The sequence below is a fragment of the Heloderma suspectum genome, chromosome 6, assembly GCF_057233095.1.
Source record: "Heloderma suspectum isolate Gila_16-S chromosome 6, 16-S_ref, whole genome shotgun sequence".
In the NCBI taxonomy this organism is placed as follows: domain Eukaryota; kingdom Metazoa; phylum Chordata; class Lepidosauria; order Squamata; family Helodermatidae; genus Heloderma; species Heloderma suspectum.
Genome location: NC_139463.1, coordinates 55721570 through 55740424, shown reverse-complemented (window position 1 = coordinate 55740424; position 18855 = coordinate 55721570). Strand labels below are relative to the sequence as shown.

Here is an 18855-nt window from a genome sequence, read left to right as displayed (position 1 = left end):
TTGGTCCAGCATTCCTTACACTGGTGGATGGTTCCAGTACACCTCTTACAGGGGCTCAACTTCCGGACTCTCCAACTGTCCTTAACAGTCACCACGGACGTTTCCCTTCATGGTTGGGAGGCCTGGGGTGGTTCACTTGTGATCAGAGGACTATGGTCCCATCGGGAGAGAACTGTTCACATCAACTTAACTGTGGTGTAGCCAGTGTGGTGCAGTGGTGAGAGTGTTGGACTGGGAGTTGGGAGATCCGGGAAGCCTGCTGGGTGACTCTGGGCCAGTCACAGACTCTCAGCCCAACCTACCTCACAGTGTTGTTGTGAGGAAAAATGGAGGAGGATTATGTACGCCACCATGGGTTCCTTAAAGAGGAAAAAAGGTGGGATAGAAATGTAATAAAATAAACTAACTCAAACTTCTTGCTGTAGCCAAAGCCTTATGAGCACTCAAATCCTGTGTCAGAGGCTGATTTGTCCAAATCGCAATGGACAATAGCACAGCTGTCTTCTATACAAGCAAACAGGGTGGGAGTAGGTCCCTTCCCCTCCTTCAACTTGCTCTAAGTTTCTGGGATTGGTGCGTACGTTGCCATGTTACCCCCATTGCCATGCACCTCACAGGAACACCCAACACTCTTGCCGACTTGCTCAGCAGGTCAAGAACTTCCCCTCACAAATGGGAACTCTTTGACTGTTGCATTTGAACACTTCAACTTGTGGGGCACTCCAGCTATTGACCTCTTTGCGACAGCACTAAATATAACATACCACTCTTTCTGCAGCAGAGCTGGACATGACCCAGACTCTCTGAGAGATGCTTTCCTTCTTCACTGGGGAGACACTCTGACCTATGCATTCCTCCCCTTTCCTCTAGTCACATGGGTGGTGAATAAGATTCAGGCAGCAGGGCTCTTTGTATCTTGATAATCCAATGGTGGCCAAGGCAAACATGGTTTGTGATGCTTCTCCTGGCCAACCACACTTTCCTCAGTCTCCCTCACCTCCAAGACCTCCTCACAATGAACAACAGGAAGATCAGGCACCTGGATCTGGAGACACTGCATCTCACTGCATGGAGAGATGCAGCCCCTCTGTTTCTCTGATAAGGTCCTGGGAGTAATGACTGCTTCACACAAACCTTCGACCTGGGTCTCGTACGCGACCAAGTGGAAGACCTTTCTGAAAGTTCTCGCTCCAACAGAACAGGACCCAAAGTCCTCTGTGCCATCGGAGTGCATTGGACTTCCTTCTTCCCTTGAAAGCTTGAGGCTTAGCTCCTCCCTCTTTAAAAGTTTATTTAGCAGCCATATTGGCCAGTCATTACAATGTTGAAGGTCCTTCTCACCAACCCCAACCTGAAGCCTGTCAGTGGTGCTGGCAAAATTAACAGCCTTCGAACCCATGGCCCCAGTCTGCCTTAGGCTCCTTCCTGTGAAAGTGGTTTTCCTTGGTGCTACCACTATCTGCCTTAAGGCATGACCAACTGTTCCTGACTTTTCATAAGGACAACGTGGTGCTATGCCCAGACTACTCCTTCCAAAAGTTGTCTCACTGTTCCATCTAACTCAGGATATCATAATACCAACTTTCCTTCCTCAACCTACCTCCCCTGTGGGGGTCAAGCTTAATTCCCCAGATGTCAGGGTACTTTAGCTCTATGTCCACAGATCATCATCATTTAGAAAATCTACTTGCTTATTCATCTGCCAGTTGAGACCAAGGAAGGGTCACCCGGTGCTATCTCAACTCTTCACCAAATGGAAGGTTTCAGCCATACTTCTCACTTGTCAACTGGCATGTTTACTGGCCCCCTTGCAAGTACAAGGGCAATCAACTAGAGCCATAGCATCCTCTGCCACTCCTCAGAGGCATCTTGCCCCCATAGCTGTGCAGCACAGCAACCTGGGCTCAGCCGTCTACCTTCATCAAACACTGCTGCCTGGATATCAGAGCAGCTCTTGATGCAGCTTTTGGCAGAGCGCTCCTTTCTTCCATTCTTGGCATGACATCTCCCTCCTCTGGTGAGGCTCTTGCTTTTCAGTCACTCATATGTGTGAGTCAGAGACGATGAAGGACAGGTTGCGTACCTGTGACTGCAGTTCTTCAAGTAGTCCTCTGTGAACTCGTACAACCCACCCTCCTCCCCGCTTCGATGCCTCTCCTTTTTATTCCAACGGTGTGCCAGACCTGGAACTGAGAGGAAGGCGAAAGCCATGCTTGGCACGTGTGCAAAGGAGGTGGGTGGGGCTCCCTCCTAAAACTCTGTTTAGCTCTAGAATGTTCCTAATGGCTGTTCTGCGCAGGCACATAACCCTCATGCGTGAGTTCACAGATGACCACTCGGAACTACAGTTAACAGGTAAACAACCTGTCCTCCTTCAGAGCCTGATTCTGGTACTTAGAGCTGGTGTCACATGTTCGCTACAGCTGTCCTGTGTATCCTTGGGAACAAGCCTTATTTAATTTTGTGTGACTTATTTCTGATCTAAGCATGCATTGCATCGGGCTGAATAAGTAACCCAGAAAACCACCAATTCAGATCTCATCTCAACCATCAGCTCATCAAGGGGCCTTGGGCAAGTCGCCATTCTCATGGCCCGTCTGCAATATGGAGGTCATACAATGGAGGTACTGGCTTACTTGGGGGAATATTGCAATAGTATATGTGAAGAGCTTTGAACACTTGAACTGTACTATACGTGAAATCCTGTTTTCCCAACCCACTCACCTACATACACACACAATGGTTTCAGCTGCAGTTTCTGGAGTTCTGACTATGTTGGAGTTACTGCAATATTCTGGGAAGAAACTCTGTCATTTGTGTTGCGTGTAGGCAGTGGAACACTGATGACGTGATATATGTACATTTGTCCAGAGAAGAAAGAAGGGGGAAACTGAACATGGTTTGTTCCACACCTGCAAGAGTTGATTACTGTGGAAATACTTGGTGACTGCAGGACTTAAAAACAGGCCTGAACTTGTTTGCGTGGAGAAAGATGTGTGTTAGAAAAGAAACTTCAATAGACTTTGTCTGCCAGCTTCTTAATTGGCTTTAATTGTTGGCCTATAACAGTTTTTCAGCTGTGGAAAGTGGGGGATCTCTTCACATAGTGGAGCATTCCTAAGTTTGCTTTACCACTTCAAAGTTGTGGCAGGAGAAGAGTTCAATTGTGCCATGTTTCCCACATCAAAAGACCAATGGACAAAAGTTGTGTCCGTTGGCCCTCCTCCAGCTTCCCAGGCAGTTCACACTTCTGTTCCTGTAGCCAAAAGTTCCATTGGAAAAGCAACATGCAGGAGAAACATATAGGAAGTAGATTCTTTGAGAATCTGGTAGATGGCGGAGGAAGACGAAAGAGGCTTCCTGAACCTCAAAGAAGCCCAGAAACTTGGAGGAGACTAGACCCCTCCCCGTAGCAAGGAGGTAGCAAGTTTGTGTAAAAGAGGTGCTGCAATTGTACATGAAGCATGTGTGTGTGCGAGAGAAGAAAAGATGGGAAACGGCCGCCTTCTCTTCCCACAGACGCTCCCCAAAGGGCCTCGCCAAGCACACTTCCATGGCGCATTCTGTTCTCAAATAGGGAGGGGCATACCGAAGAGGTCTGACAATCTTGCTGTTCATTGTGCAAGTTTTCACCATGAAGGATGTGCAGTGAATTTCAACCTGTGCAGTTACACTCTCTCTTCCTCCCACCAGCATAGTTCAGAGGACTTTTTCCTAAGTGCTCCTCCCCAGAGGCAGTTGTCTTCCAGCAATCTCAGTCATATAAATATATATATATAATACACCATCATTTTACAAAAGTGCTTTTGGCGGGCAATCCTTCCAGTTTCCACAAGTGTGCCGCCTTAAAAAACAAAATCCAGGGAAGAGATTCTAAGCATGTCTCTCATCCTAGTTTAAGGAAGAGCATCTTCAGCTGAGGATGGAGGCTTGTTGCCCTCTTGCATCAGGCTGGATAAAAGGTTCAGCTGCCCTCCCCCAGGCAAGGGACTCAGTTCATTTTGCCTGCCAGCTCTCTCTGTTCCCCCACAAGCATCTTGCGGTTTGCAAGAACAGCTGTCAGATGTCTCAGCTGGGGCTATGAGCAGGACTGGGTTCAATGCTGTCGCTCACCAGGCACTCATTGGATTTTAGACTGGCTAAGGACTTGCAACTTGGCAGGGAGGCCAAAGATCCACAGAGGCCCAACATGGATGGAGTCGGGTCCTTTCCTGCAAAGAAAAGGAGGAAACCAGGCTTTGATGCTGGATGGACAGCTCTGGGGTCAGGCGGCAGCTTTTGACCCCCTCGTGGGCTGCCACTGCTTTCCCACCAAAATCGGCACAACAACAGAATTGACAGTTTGCCACCAAATTTCAGCAGCACACCACTATGGAAACCCACAAGAGACAAATTTCGCTTGTCTTCAAGCAAGATTTATCCATTTTAGCCTTTCAGGGTGGTTTGCCAGCGAAATTCAGCAGCAAACCACCAATCCAAGTCGACAAGAGTGTTAATGTAAATTACATTGTGCTAGCTTAAGGGGCCTCTAGCGCAATGCCAGTAGTGTTAGCTCATGCGGTGGGTTTTCCTGGGAATCCCATTTCCAGGGGAATCCCATTGCGCCAGTGAGTACTACTTGCATTGCATTGGGGCAGGGAATCCCGTTTCCGGGGGAATCCTGTTTCCGGGGGAATCCCATTTCTGGGGAATCCCTTTGTGCCAGTGAGTACTACTTGCATTACATTGGGGCAGGTGTAGGCAACCTTTGGGGTTCACGGGCATATTTTACATTTTAAAGTGTGTCTGCGGCCACCATCACAAATTGTCGTGGCGGGGGGAATGCACCTTCCCCCATTTGAGGTTTCCTTCCTCCTCCCCCACACTCTATCCCCTGATCTGTGGAGTGAGCGCAGAGTTAAGCAGTGGCGGGCAGGAAGGAAATTGCAGGGGGAGGGGGAGAAAAAGGCAGAAGGCAGGAAGGAAAGATGGCTGCAGGGGGGAGTGGGAAAAGAAGGGTGGAGAGGAGGGAATGGCGTCTTGGCAGTGGGCCTGTGGGTGCTGCCTTGCCTACCTCTGTGCCAGCGGTCCTTTATGCTAGTGCAACGTGATTGACTTCAGCACTCTTGTCAACTTAGATACTGTCCCCTGATTGGCACCTGTTTGAATCTGTTCCTCTCAGAGAAGCCTTAATCTGAGCCACGGCTCAAGCCTGGATTCTCTGCACTGTCATCACTCAACTCCAGAACGTGGGTTTGTAATAATTAATAAGAAGGCTGAGCATGCATGGGATGCATATTCCTCCTCATGGAGCAGCACCCTCCCTCCACCCCACCAAAAAAGCCCCCCCTGAGGTCACAAGGCAAGATTTTTAGTCAGAAGCATGTCCTCTGCAAAGGTGTGAGAAACTGAGCTGATTGGCTACTACTGTCCATTGGAGCTGATTGGCTACTACTGTCCATTGGAGCTGATTGGCTACTACTTCTATATTAGAATGTGAAATCTTTCTGATACCTCTGATTCCTTCCCAGAGCAACCCCTCCAGCCACCTGAAAATGCTACACAGAGTCAGGAGATGCTGCTGTGAATGGGGAGAGTGATGATGTCGTGGGGAGGGGGATCCCCCAAATTGGGGAGAGACCATCTATGAGTGGAGCCCTTCCTCTCATGGAAGGCTGATCCATGAAAAGATCTGTGATGGATGGAGGCTTACAGGAAGTTCTCAACTTGGACTCTCGGGAGCCTTTAAATATTGGAATTATTTCGTTCTTGTGGCGTGCTAACAGTTATTTTGCAGCACATTAATGTGCCCGAGATACACGATTCTGTAGCCTCACAGAAAGAGCTTGCTTTGAGCCAGGACTTAGCCCCCAGAACCTGTTTTTAGTGCTACAGCTCTGCCCTGGAAGATTTGAAACAGTAGTGCTATAAAGAGCATGCACAGAAAGCATTTTTCCTATTCAAAACCAGCACCCACATATTGAACTGGGAATGCAAGTACCTACAGGTTGTACAGGACATGATGCCCAGGCAAGCTTAAGCCCTGGCCCTTGTTGTTTTCTAAAGGAAGCGCTGATTTGCCAAAGCCTGTGTGAAAATTCTTACCTAGCGGGCCCCAGGGTTCTCCTTCATGCTTCCCTTCACCCATCCTTTGGGAATCCGAACTCAGGCTGATCTCTGCTGACAGCTGATCTGTGCTCATGAAGCTGTGCCTGGCAACAAGAGAGAATTAGGGTGTTCCGAGACGAAGCCTTTATTGTGCAATCACCCTACCTCAAACATGGAATTTTACCGGGGGGGGGGGGAGAAGTACACGCATCATCTTTCATTTGTAACCCTCCTGTGTTTCCCCACTGCTTCTTCCATCTTTTTTCTTATCACAAAAAATCCATTAAGGAGGGAAAGACGGAACAGTTGCACAATGCCACTTGATTGGTAATACCAGGAATTGTTCATCTGGAAGGACCCTTAGAAGATGACACCTACATCCACTTCCCAGAATGCATAGCAGAATTTGAGTCATTGTGGGCTGGCTACAAAATTATAGTTTACAGAACTGCCTACCTTGTTCTGATATAGACAGAGGTTTTCTTTTCACCTTAAGACAAGAAGCTTTATTGATTAGAAGTGGAGCCTGTTTGAATGTTCCTTAAAATTCAAAGTTCTCCCCACTCCCCAGTTCTTTTCTTTCTAAAATGAATCCCACTCTTCTTGGCCCAGAATTGACTAATAAACTTAGGCAATATAAAGCAGCACAAATTACTTCTGAATCTGCCAAATGTAAGGTCAGAGCAACAACAGAGCACTGCTCCTCCTACAATAGGCAGTGTACAAGCCTGGATCTTTCTTATTGACAGTTTAAAATTGTTTTAGAGAGATGTGTGTCTCTGTGTGTGCTGTCCATTTATATGTTTGTATGAAAATAGTTTTTATAATGTGTTTTTAAAGTTTTAATCTTCGTAAATTGCCCAGAGAGCGGCGGCTATGAAGTGATACAGGAACATAATAAATCAATGCATGCCCAGAGATCCGACTGCAAGATTGCTCTGCATAGATTATAGATACTGTAATCCCCACCTGACTTTGTACAAAAGCTGCTGTACTTGGTGCAGCAGATCTGCCAGAGAGGGAATCTCTCTGTTTCCACATTTGAATTGTGTTCCCTGGATCAGGATGATGGTCCCTAAAATGAATAATGTGGTATTTTATATACCTTAAAAACAGAAGCAGAATCCTGCTAGATCAGGCCAAAGGCCTCTCTAGTCCAGCATTCTGCTTCCACAATGGCTGACCAGATGCCTCCAGGAAGCCCAAAAGCAGGGCAGGAGTATAATTGTGCCCTCCTGCTTGTGCTCCCCAGCAACTGTTTCCCACCTCCCAGCTGAGCTGAGCAGAGCAGAGGAAGCTGCTCCAGCTGGTCTAGGGACTATAGAAGCAGGCAAGCTCCCAGAGAACAAGCGATCAGAGCGAGCAAACAGGGGGAGCAAACATGAGTTGGCCAGGGGAGCTGCAGTGGAAAAGGAGACAAAGGCAAAGAGGTAAGTAGGCTGGAGTAAGCCCAGGGGGCTGTCCTTTTCCTTCTGAGTGGCTGTGAGTTCACCAGGTGCTCCTGAGAGCTCCAACTGAATTGAGGGGGTGTGGCCTGAGTTCTCCCAGCAGCTGTGTGGGCAGGAAGTTTCAGTCTGTTTCCCGCCTCCCAGCTTCCTTTTCAGCAGGAAGTTTCAGTCTGTTTCCTGCCTCCCAGCTGAGCAAAGCAGAGCAGAGGAAGCTGCTCCAGCTGGTCTAAGGAGTACAGAAGCAAGCAAGCTCCCAGAGAGCGAGCGATCAGAGCGAGCAAACGGGGAGCAAACACAAGTTGGCCGGGGAGCTGCAGAACACTTTGCATTTTGTTTTTGTCTTCCAAAGTATTAGCTCTCCTGCCCAATTTTGTGTCACCTGCAAATCTGATCAGCATTCCCTGCACCTCCTCCTCCAAGTCATTAATAAAAATGTTGAAGAGCACTGCACCCAGGACTGAGCCCTGCAGTACCCCGCTCGTTACCTCTCCCCAGTTTGAGAAGATCCCATTGATAAGCACCCTTTGACAACAACAACCTCCCTTGTGGACTGTGGGAATGCTGTGGACATAATATACCTCGACTTGAGCAAAGCTTTCAACAAAGTGCCCCATGATATTGTTTCCCGCCTCCCAGCTGAGCAGAGCAGATTGTTTCCCGCCTCCCAGCTGAGCAGAGCAGAGCAAGCTGCTCCAGCTGGTCCAGGGACTACAGAAGCAGGCAAGCTCCCAGAGAGCGAGCGAACAGAGCGAGCAACAGGGGGAGCAAACAGGAGTTGGCCAGGGGAGTTGCAGTGGTTGAAGAGACAAAGGAGACAGAGGCTAAGAAGTAAGTGGGCTGCAGGAAGCCCAGGGGGCTGCCCTTTATCCTTCTGATTGGCTGTGAGCTCACCAGGTGCTTCTGAGAGCTCCAACTGAATTGGAGGGGTGGGGCCTGAGTACTCCCAGCAGCTGACTGGGCGGGAAGCTTCAGTCTGTTTCCCGCCTCCCAGCTGAGCAGAGCAGAGCAGAGCAGAGCAAGCTGCTCCAGCTGGTCCAGGGACTACAGAAGCAGGCAAGCTCCCAGAGAGCGAGCAAACAGAGGGAGTGAACAGGGGGAGCAAACAGGAGTGGGCCAGGGGAGTTCGGCAGGGGAGGTCAAGGGGGAGGCCCCTAACATTTTTTTTATATTTTTTTATTTTTTTAACTAACTTTTTTCCATTTATTTGTCTTGTAACACACACTTTCACACCAGTGAGACTCTGCTTTTAACCTCTACTGAGTAGAGGAGCAGGCACAGGCTAGTCTAGAACAATCACAAAGCTAGACACAAAAAGGGAAAAGAGGCTATGGAAGGACAAGACTCTCCAGTGGTGGTGACCTGCAAGGTTTGTGCAATGTTTGTTTTCTTGCCTGACAACAACATGGCCTACACCTGCAACAAGTGCAAGTTGATCACGCTGCTGGAAGAAAAAGTAAGTGGACTGGAGTGGCGACTGTCGACCCACCGGGGAATAAGGGAACACGAAGAGTTCTTGGACAGAATGGGGGAACTACAGCAGCAAAGGGAAGACCAGAAGCTTGAAGAGCAACAGCAAGATGAGGCAGTGGGAAATGCTGAGGTGAAGAAAAATGGAGTAGAGGATACTCCTTGGAAAAGGGTGACAGTTAGGAGAAGAAGAACTAGACGCCACTCTGCACCAGTGGAAGCAGTGGAGCTGTGGAACCGATTCCAGGTACTTGCGGATGAGACAGGAGGACAGCCTGCAGAGGAAGAATCACAGGGGAACCTGCATGAGAGTGAGCAAGAGGCTGAAGGTCAAACAGAGGCGATGAAACCCAGGCCTACAACAACAAGAAGAGAAGAGTGGTAGTAGTGGGAGACTCCTTGCTGCGTGGGATCGAGACCCAAGTATGTCGCGAAGACCCGTGGACTCACCAGGTATGTTGTCTCCCGGGAGGACAGATTAGAGACGTGACTGAAAGGTTGCCTGCACTCATAAAGCCCACTGACAGGTATCCCTTTCTTCTCATCCATGTGGGAACAAATGATACCGCCAAGCGCAGCTACGAAGAGATCACGTCAGACTTTGAAGCTTTGGGAAGGAAACTCAAGAACTTTGGGGCCCAGATAGTTTTCTCATCCATCCTTCCAGTAGTTAGAAGAGGGACAGAAAGGGAACGAAAAATACTCCGGATGAATGACTGGCTACGAAGGTGGTGCCGACGAGAGAGATTTGGATTCTGGGACCACGGGCTATACTTCCTGGAAGATGGGCTGTTGGCTAGGGATGGGTTGCACCTCACAAAGGATGGGAAGAATGTGTTTGGCCACAGCATGAAGAACTTCATCAGGAGGGCTTTAAACTGAATCCTACGGGGAAGGGAGATGTAATGTTGGGGGTAACAATGGACGTAGGATGCACTGCAACAGAGAGAGCAGCTCTGATAGCGCCCAATAATAGTCTTCAGATACATGTAGGAAGAAAGCCAGACTATGAAGAACATGGTCTTCGATGTCTATATACTAATGCCCAGAGTATGGGAAACAAACAGAACGAACTTGAACTCGTAATACAAGAGAGAAATTATGACCTGATAGGTATAACTGAGACTTGGTGGGATGACTCTCATGACTGGAATACAGCAATTGAAGGATATAACTTGTTACAAGTCCTGCCAGACAAATCTGATCTCATTTTTTGATCAAGTCACCTCCCTTGTAGACCGTGGGAATGCTGTAGACATCATATACCTCGACTTCAGCAAAGCTTTCGACAAAGTGCCCCATGATATCCTGATGAGCAAACTAGCTCAAAGTGGGCTAGAGGAAACAACGATCCGGTGGATCCACAGTTGGCTACAGAATCGGACTCAAAGAGTACTTATCAATGGGACCTTCTCAAACTGGGGAGAGGTAACAAGTGGGGTACCGCAGGGCTCAGTCCTGGGCCCAGTGCTCTTCAACATTTTTATGAATGACTTGGAGGAGGAGGTGCAGGGAATGCTCATCAGATTTGCAGATGACACAAAATTGGGAGGGATAGCTAATACTTTGGAAGACAGAAACAAAATTCAAAGTGATCTGGATAGACTGGAGTGCAGGGCTGAAAACAACAGAATGACATTTAATAGGGATAAATGCCAAGTTCTGCACCTAATAAAAAGAAACCAAATGCACAGTTACAAGATGGGGGATACGTGGCTCAACCACACTACAAGCGAGAAAGGTCTTGGAACTGTTGTCGATCACAAGCTGAATATGAGCCAACAATGTGATGTGGCTGCAAAAAAGGCAAATGCTATTTTGGGCTACATTCATAGAAGCATCGCTTCCAAATCCCGGGAAGTACTAGTTCCCCTCTACTCAGCACTGGTTAGGCCTCATCTGGAGTACTGTGTCCGGTTCTGGGCACCACACTTTAAGAAGGATGCAGACAAACTGGAGAGGGTTCAGAGGAGGGCAACAAAGATGATCAGGGGACTGGAAACAAAGCCCTATGAAGAGAGACTGAAAGAACTGGGCATGTTTAGCCTTGAGCAGAGAAGACTGAGGGGAGATATGATAGCGCTCTTCAAGTACTTGAAAGGTTGTCACAGAGAGGAAGGCCAGGGTCTCTTCTCGATCATCCCAGAGTGCAGGACACTGAATAATGGGCTCAAGTGACAGGAAGCCAGATTCTGACTGAACATCAGGAAAAACGTCCTGACTGTAAGAGCAATACGACAATGGAACCAATTACCTGGGGAGGTGGTGGGCTCTCCCACACTGGAGGCCTTCAAGAGAAGGCTGGACAGCCATTTGTCAGGGATGCTCTGACTTGGATTCCTGCATTGAGCAGGGGGTTGGACTCGATGGCCTTGTGGGCCCCTTCCAACCCTACTATTCTATGATTCTATGATATCCTGAAGAGCAAACTAGCTCAAAGTGGGCTAGATGAAACAACGATCTGGTGGATCCACAGTTGGCTACAGAATCAGACTCAAAGGGTGCTTATCAATGATCAGATTTGCAAAGGCAAAGGCTGTCACAGAGAGGAAGGCCAGGATCTCTTCTCAATCATCCCAGAGTGCAGGACACGGAATAATGGGCCCAAGTGACAGGAAGCCAGATTCCGGCTGAACATCAGGAAAAACGTCCTGACTGTAAGAGCAATACGACAATGGACCCAATGACCTAGGGAGGTGGTGGGCTCTCCCACACTGTAGGCATTCAAGACGAGGCTGGACAGCCGTCTGTCGGGGATGCTCTGACTTGGATTCCTGCATTGAGCAGGGGTTGGACTCGATGGCCTTGTGGGCCCCTTCCAACCCCACTATTCTATGATTCTATGAAGTATGACGTAGTGGTAATGGGGGACGTCAATTTCCCCAATATTTGTTGGGAGACCAATTCTGCAAAACATGGTCCCTCCAGGAAATTCCTGCTTTTGTGGCAGATAACTTCCTCTTATAGAAAGTAGAGGAAGGAACTAGAGGATTGGCTATCCTTGACTTGATCCTAACCAACAGAGATGACTTAGTGGATAAAGCAGCAGTTACAGGAACTCTGGGGGAAAGTGACCATGTAATACTTGAGTTCTTGGTTCTAAAGGAATCAAAAGCCGAGTGTAGCCAAACGTGTACCCTGGATTTTAGGAAAGCCTATTTTAATAAACTCAGAACAATGATAAGTAAGGTCCCATGGCAAGTGACTCTAACAAGAAAAGGAGTCCAAGATGGGTGGGCTTTTTTAAAAAAGGAAATTCTAAAGGCACAATTACAAACAATTCCAACAAGAAAAAAAGGTGGAAGACAACAGAAGAGGCCAATGTGGCTTCACAAAAACCTTAGAAATGACCTGAAAACAAAAAAGGACACATATAGGAAGTGGAAGGAAGGCCAAGCAACAAAGGAAGAGTACAGGCAGGGAGCACAGAATTGCAGGGTGGCGTCAGGAAGGCTAAAGCTGAGAACAAGCTGAGGTTAGCGAGGGAGGCTAAGGCAACAAAGAGGCTTTCTTCAGATACTTGCACAGTAAAAGACAGAGGAAAGAAATGGTGGTTCAATTATTAAATAAGGATGGCAAAATGATAACAGATGACAAAGAAAAGGCAGATAGCGCTCTTTAAGTATTTGAAAGGTTGTCACAGAGAGGAAGGCCAGGATCTCTTCTCAATCATCCCAGAATGCAGGACACGGAATCATGGGCTCAACTTACAGGAAGCCAGATTCCCGCTGAAGATCAGGAAAAACTTTCTGACTGTTAGAGCAATATGACAATGGATCCAATGACCTAGGGAGGTGGTGGGCTCTCCCACGCTGGAGGCATTCAAGATGAGTCTAGACAGCCATCTGTCAGGGATGCTCTGACTTTGATTCCTGCATTGAGCAGGGGGTTGGACTTGATGGTCTTATAGGCCCTTTCCAACCCTACTGTTCTATGATTCTGTGATTCAATGAACTGGTATACCAAAACAGACTGCCTCTGATCCTGGAGGCTATACAGCCATCAGGACTAGTAGCCATTGACAGCCTGATCCTCCCTGAATTTGTCTAATCTACTGAAGCCGTCCAAGTTGGGGACCATCACTACCTTGTGTGCTAGTGAACGCCATCAGTTCATTATGCACTGCATGAAGGAGTGGTTCTTTTCATTTGTACTGAATCTACCACCATTCAGTTTCATTGGATGATGCTGGGTTCTAGTATTACAACAAGAAGAACACATCTCCCTATCCGCTTTCTCCACACCATGCATATTTTATACATCTCTATCATGTCCTCCCTTACTCACCTTATTTCAAAATTTAAAAGCCCCAAGCATCGTAACCTTCCCTCATAGGCGAGATGCTCCAGCCCCTTAATAATTTCAGTTGCCCTTTTCTGCACGTTTTCCAACTCTACAATATCTTTTTCTGAGGTGCAGTGACATGAACTGTACACAGTATTCCAAGTGTGGTTGCACCATAGATCTGTATTATGGCATCATGATGTTGGCAGTTTGATTTTTGATTCCTAATGAACCTGAGTGTGGAATTTGCCTTTTTCTCAGCAGCCTCATACTCTGTTGATGTTTTCCTTGTGCTTTCCACTACAGTCCCAAGATCCCTTTCCTGGTCAGTTACTGCCAGCTCAAAACCCATCAGCCTATATGTAATTTTGGGGGGTTGCCCAGTGTGCATCACTTTACACTTGCCTATATTGAATTACATTTGCTTTTTTATTGCTTATTCCCCCAATTTGGAAATATCCTTTTGGAGCTCTTCACTGTCCCTTTTGGATTTAACCACCCTAAACAATGTGGTGTCAGCAAAGTTGGACACCCAAGAATACCTTCCCAAGAAAAAGTTTATAGTTCTCAAGAAAAACAGGGTGGCCATTTTGCCTGGAAGTGTAGAAACCAGAAGGGGCCTGAGTAGGCTTCATTTAGTACTCTTTACACAGTGTAACTTGGCTCGGGGTGGAGGATGGACAGGGTGAGGCTTAGACATTTTGGCCCCTTCCATCTCTGAGGAGCTTCTTAGGAGAAGGAGTATCTTGAATAAACACACTTACCTTCTGTACATTTTGGCTTCTGAGCAACCTTCATTACCATTCAGAGTACCCAGAGAGGGCCACTGGTTCACCAAGGGTGCAGCCATTGCCTTGGAGAGTTGGGTGAACTGGCTGCTGTCCGAGGGAATGAGGCCTGTCCTGGGGGCAGAGCGGGAGGAGGGAAGTCTGATCAAGGAGGAGGGGACGCAACCTGTCAGCTCAAAGCAAGGGAATGTGACTGCATCCATCCTCCCTCCTAATTCCGTTTCCAACCGTATAGTAAAACGTTACATGCCCAAGGCACACACAGAACCCTTGTCTCACTCCCCACCCCTTTCCCCACTCACCCCTCCCTCCCCAATCACCTGGGCAGCAGGGGAGGCATGTGATGGGATCCAGCCTTCCCACTCTCAGGACCGATCAGTGTCCTAAGGCTGGGAGCTGGAGGGAGGTGCATGATGGGACTGCTGTGATCTTGTGCCTGCCTGTGCTGCTGAACTGCTTGGCACCGGGAACAGTTGAGTGTGCAGGCAGGCCTGCTCTTCAGCTCTTTCCAACCCTGGGCAGCTGGCGAGGGGGGCTTGCAAGTGTATGGTTTCCCTTCGTCTACCCTCTCATAGAACATCCTCATAATCCTCAAGGGAAGTTACCATTCCTGATTCTGAAACTAACATTCCAGCTCCAATTTCTAGGAGAGACGGCAACCCTGGATATCACCTTTTCATGAGATTAGAGAAGGTTGGAGTGGCATGGAACTTCCAAAAATCTTCAGGGCCCCAAGCCCACATTTTTTCAGCTCCCCAAATATGGATTTCCAGATTAATGAAATCCAGCCCTTTTTTCCTGAGCATTAAACATTTCCCCATCTAAGAACTTCTTAAAATTAAAAATCAGTCTCTGATTTAGGGGAGACAGGGTGCTTCCACATGAAGCTTTTATCATACAATTGCTCTGCATCATTTTACAGGAAATCTGTTAAGGGGGGAATAGCTGCACAGTGTCTTTTGATGGGTAGCGCTGGGAGCCCTCTGTCTGGAAGCACCTGAAATATTTCCCATCATATTGCTGATTTAGCTATAGTCTGGGAAGGAGAGATGTATGTTCTCTCTACCCCTACCCCCGCTGGCAACATTTTAGCAGCTGAGCCCCTAACTATGGGGAATCCTGAACATGGATGTCAGGTCCTCCAAAGCCAATTTTTTTTAGTTGTCGCAAAATATTTGCTTTGAACACAAAGAGCAGGTTGAAGTAGTGGGGATGGGGAAATGTTCTATCAATCTTCCAAGGTAGATGCTAGGTACGTATTGGGCTTCTGGTAATATCTGGCTCTATCTCAGCCAGATACCGACCTTAGGGTTCACAGATGCATAATCATCACTGGATGGGTGCAGCACCAAGTGGTGGCTTGTGTGTGTGAATGAGCCACCACAAGCCAAAGAACAGTGCTTCTCAGTGGAGTCAGTTTGCAGATTCAACTGCAAGTTCTCAAGTGATTTTTTAAAAAAGTTTCTTGTACATGTATACAGAAACAGTCTCTAAGCTTTCTCATAATCAGATCTGTTACCAAAAAACTAAAATCCATACTCGTGTATAAAAAGCTCAGGGTTACTAATGGGAAGAGCACTTGCGTAATGGCTGTTATTCTGATAACTGCATCAGCTTCCCAGTCATGCAGTTTTTGTTACTTTTGATGTACTTTTATTTGTACACAGGTGTGAATCTGGGCAGCTGCATCTTTTCTTTTTTACTCTAAATTCACTCAAAGTTTCACTCCAGATTGGGGCCCTTGCTTAGGGGCTCGGGGGCTCTAACCCTGTGCTCCATGCTAAAGTCCTAATTTGAATCGGGGGGGGGGGTGCCATTGCCAAATGGTTATCCATTTATCACTGAAATGACAAAAATATCTCATATTTATCACAGTGCCATTGCTATCACATATAAAATAAGGGCCGAGGTTATATATTTGTTCCTTGGGGTTAAAATTACCAGGCTGGCAATTAAAAAATAAGGCACTGCTTGGATCTGACCTATTTGAAATAAGAGACACCTCACCATGAAATAAGAAGCCCCATACGCCATGTAATGTTCAGCGTTTAGGGTCAATTCTCACATTCCATTGTCTGTAACCAGTTACATTCATGTACAAAAAAGTATGTGCAAAGTAACCAAGTCTGCAAGATTGTAGACAGACATGTATACATACAGCTGTATACAGCTATTTGACCCTAACAAATTGTTATCTCTCACATTCTTTTTTTTTTTTTTGGCACATGTTCTAGTCATTGTTAGGATTATTTTAAAATAAAGGGCAACTAGTGGCCCTAGAACAGTGGTGGGGGATATTTTTTCTTCTTCTGTCAAGGGCTATGGTGGTCAGGGGCAGAACTCCTAGGAGGCGTTCAAACAGGCCGCTCCCAACATGGGGCAACTGGGTAGGTGAATGGGTAGGCGAATGGGCGAATGGGTAGATGAATAGCCCATCTCTTGTGGGGAATGAGGGCAAAGGGAGAGTGGGGAGGAAGCAACGTAAATGTTGGCCTAGCTGGTGCACAGGAACCGCAGCTCCCCACGCAGGCAGGAGAGTTCAAGAGCTGGCCCTACTCACAGCTGTTCTTGTAGTTCCAGGATTACACCCTCCAGCTCCCGCTTCTCTGACTGATTCTGCACCTTCACCTCCTCCAGCCTCAGCTGCAGGCATTTGTTCTCCGCCTTCAGGTCCTTCAGTTGTGACTCTCTCAGCCGCACTAACTCCTCCAGGTAGCCCTGAGACATAAACAGGAGAGGCAAATGGATTACCATGAGGGGAAAAGCTGCACTCCATGCAGAAAACTACCCTGTAGACATTCACTCAATAAGCAAGAACAACAACAGCAGGAAGGATTATGTACCACCGTGGGTGTTGCTAGGCCTGGGCCAACAGCCTGTTTCCCAGGGCCCTGGGTCTGTTCCCCAGAGCCATAATTGTCCATTGATGCCAATGGAAAATGTCTTTCTTGGCGTAATCGCCATGCAGGGGCGATTGTCAAGGGGGACTGCAGTGAGGGAGAGAAGGGCTAACTCTCCCCTCCCCGACATGCTGGAACAGCCCCCATACCGCTCCCCATGTGGCAATTCAGCTTAGAAAAAACAAAACCATTGGTGTTGATGGAAGCTTTCCTCCTATGCTTAATGCATGCGGTGGGAACACAGTGTCCCCAGTCCCCATCCCAGATAGTCCGGAAGGATACTATGGGTGCTGGTACTGAGAATCCCTGAGAGGTCCAGAAGAATTCACAGTTCCCTGTCCTCCCAGCATAGGTTTAAGGCTGCCTTGATGCCAAACGCAGGTCTTAAACCAGATTGAGACGGATCCAGATAACCGCTGCCATCCAAGAATGCCAGGAGTTACACAGCAGCCACCCTTTGAAGCACCTTTGTCCAGAAATGGGATACTGTAACTGGCCGATAGTTGCCACAGCCCTCAGGGTCCAGGAGGGCTTTCTTTTAGGCCTCAAACAGAACGGCGGTAGGCCACATACCTCCAAACACCACAGACTGGCTCTAAAGTGAGCTCTTGCCTGTGTTCAGTCAGATTCACTTTGAGTTTTCCATTACCTGCGTTCCAGATGTCATCCCATGTGTTTTGTTGCTCACAGCTCCTGGGTAAACCTAGGAGCTGAACAAGTTCTTGTGGGAGAGGATGCTTGGGAGTGACCGTGTATTACAAAAAGTGTATCCAAATAAATATGCATATATAGATAGGAAAATACTGTAACAGTACATAACAAACCCCCCTCAACCAATGCTTAAATAAGTATAAATATAGGAATCTTCTGTCCACAGTAAAATATGCATGCAAATATACAGTTCAAAGTAGCTGTGACAAATTCACAGATCCAATCTATTGTAGGAATGTGTGCAATCTTAGTCTAGTGGCCAGAGTGACAGACTAGAACTGGGAAGATCTAGGTTCAGATTTGGGCCAGTCAGAGAAGGACCACAGCAAAGGAGGAAACGGTTCATTCCCTCTCCATCATGCCTGCCCTGATCCCACTGGTTACCGTTTCCTTCACCCAGCTGACTGAATGTGCATGTTTTAAAACCTGTGCATTCTCGAGCAGTTTTGGCTCCCCAAGACATGTGCTGTGCTTGAGATGCAAGTACCTTCTGTGCATATACAATGCGAAACTTCTGCTCCATCTTGCGCCATTTATTGTACCAGCTGTCTTCAGCGGTCACTAGCGGAAGGTAGGGGTGGTCAGGGGAACTGTCCTCACTGGTGCTGCTCTCCAAGCTGCGACGGTCCTCCTCGTCACTTAGGTAATCGTAGCTGCTTACAGAGATTGTGAGGGTAATTAAGGAGACATGACCGCATGAGGAAGCTTACTTGCCCAACAGTAAGATGTCAACATTCAATAACACATGTTAAATTTGCAGGCAGGACTGCTATATTTTAGTGGTTTCCTATTCCTTATCAGAAGAAGAGCTTGAGATATTTTTCAGCTCCTAATAAAGAACACCTTTCAGACCTGGCCTACACATACAGTTCACTGTATCACTTCAAGACTCTACTACCTAATTCTGCTGTATCACGTCCATTTTTGAATGTGTCCTCCACCCCACCCCCTGGAAACACACACGCACGCGCGCACGCACACAAAATGTGCTGCAAGAAGAAAACTAGCACATCCCATTCCTTGTTGTGCTAGTTTTCTGTTTGCAGGGAGATTTGTTTAAAGTGGGGAGCCTTCAAAAGTGCTATTCCTCCATGCACACCTGCAATCTGAAGTCATATTAATTCTGCTACCTCAGGATTCTACCACATCATTCTCACTACCTTCTTTTGT

General features: G+C 47.5%; 1 protein-coding gene across 2 annotated transcripts in view; it reads right to left on the bottom strand.

Moving 5' to 3' along the window:
• Positions 1 to 2938: 2938 nt before the first annotated feature.
• The window catches only part of RUNDC3A (RUN domain containing 3A), a 39872-nt gene continuing 23955 nt past the window's right edge, over positions 2939 to 18855 (bottom strand). Inside the window, exons 7-11 of one of the 2 annotated variants that reach the window (XM_084804472.1) lie at positions 18173 to 18338; positions 16635 to 16792; positions 14051 to 14215; positions 6085 to 6191; positions 2939 to 4211 (exon numbers count right to left, since the gene is read on the bottom strand). In XM_084804472.1, coding sequence (XP_084660598.1) covers positions 4069 to 4211; positions 6085 to 6191; positions 14051 to 14215; positions 16635 to 16792; positions 18173 to 18338 — 739 coding nt within the window. In that variant the 3' untranslated portion in view covers positions 2939 to 4068. The remainder of the gene's footprint in view (positions 4212 to 6084; positions 6192 to 14050; positions 14216 to 16634; positions 16793 to 18172; positions 18339 to 18855) is intronic. The other variant, XM_084804473.1, reaches the window with a different exon arrangement.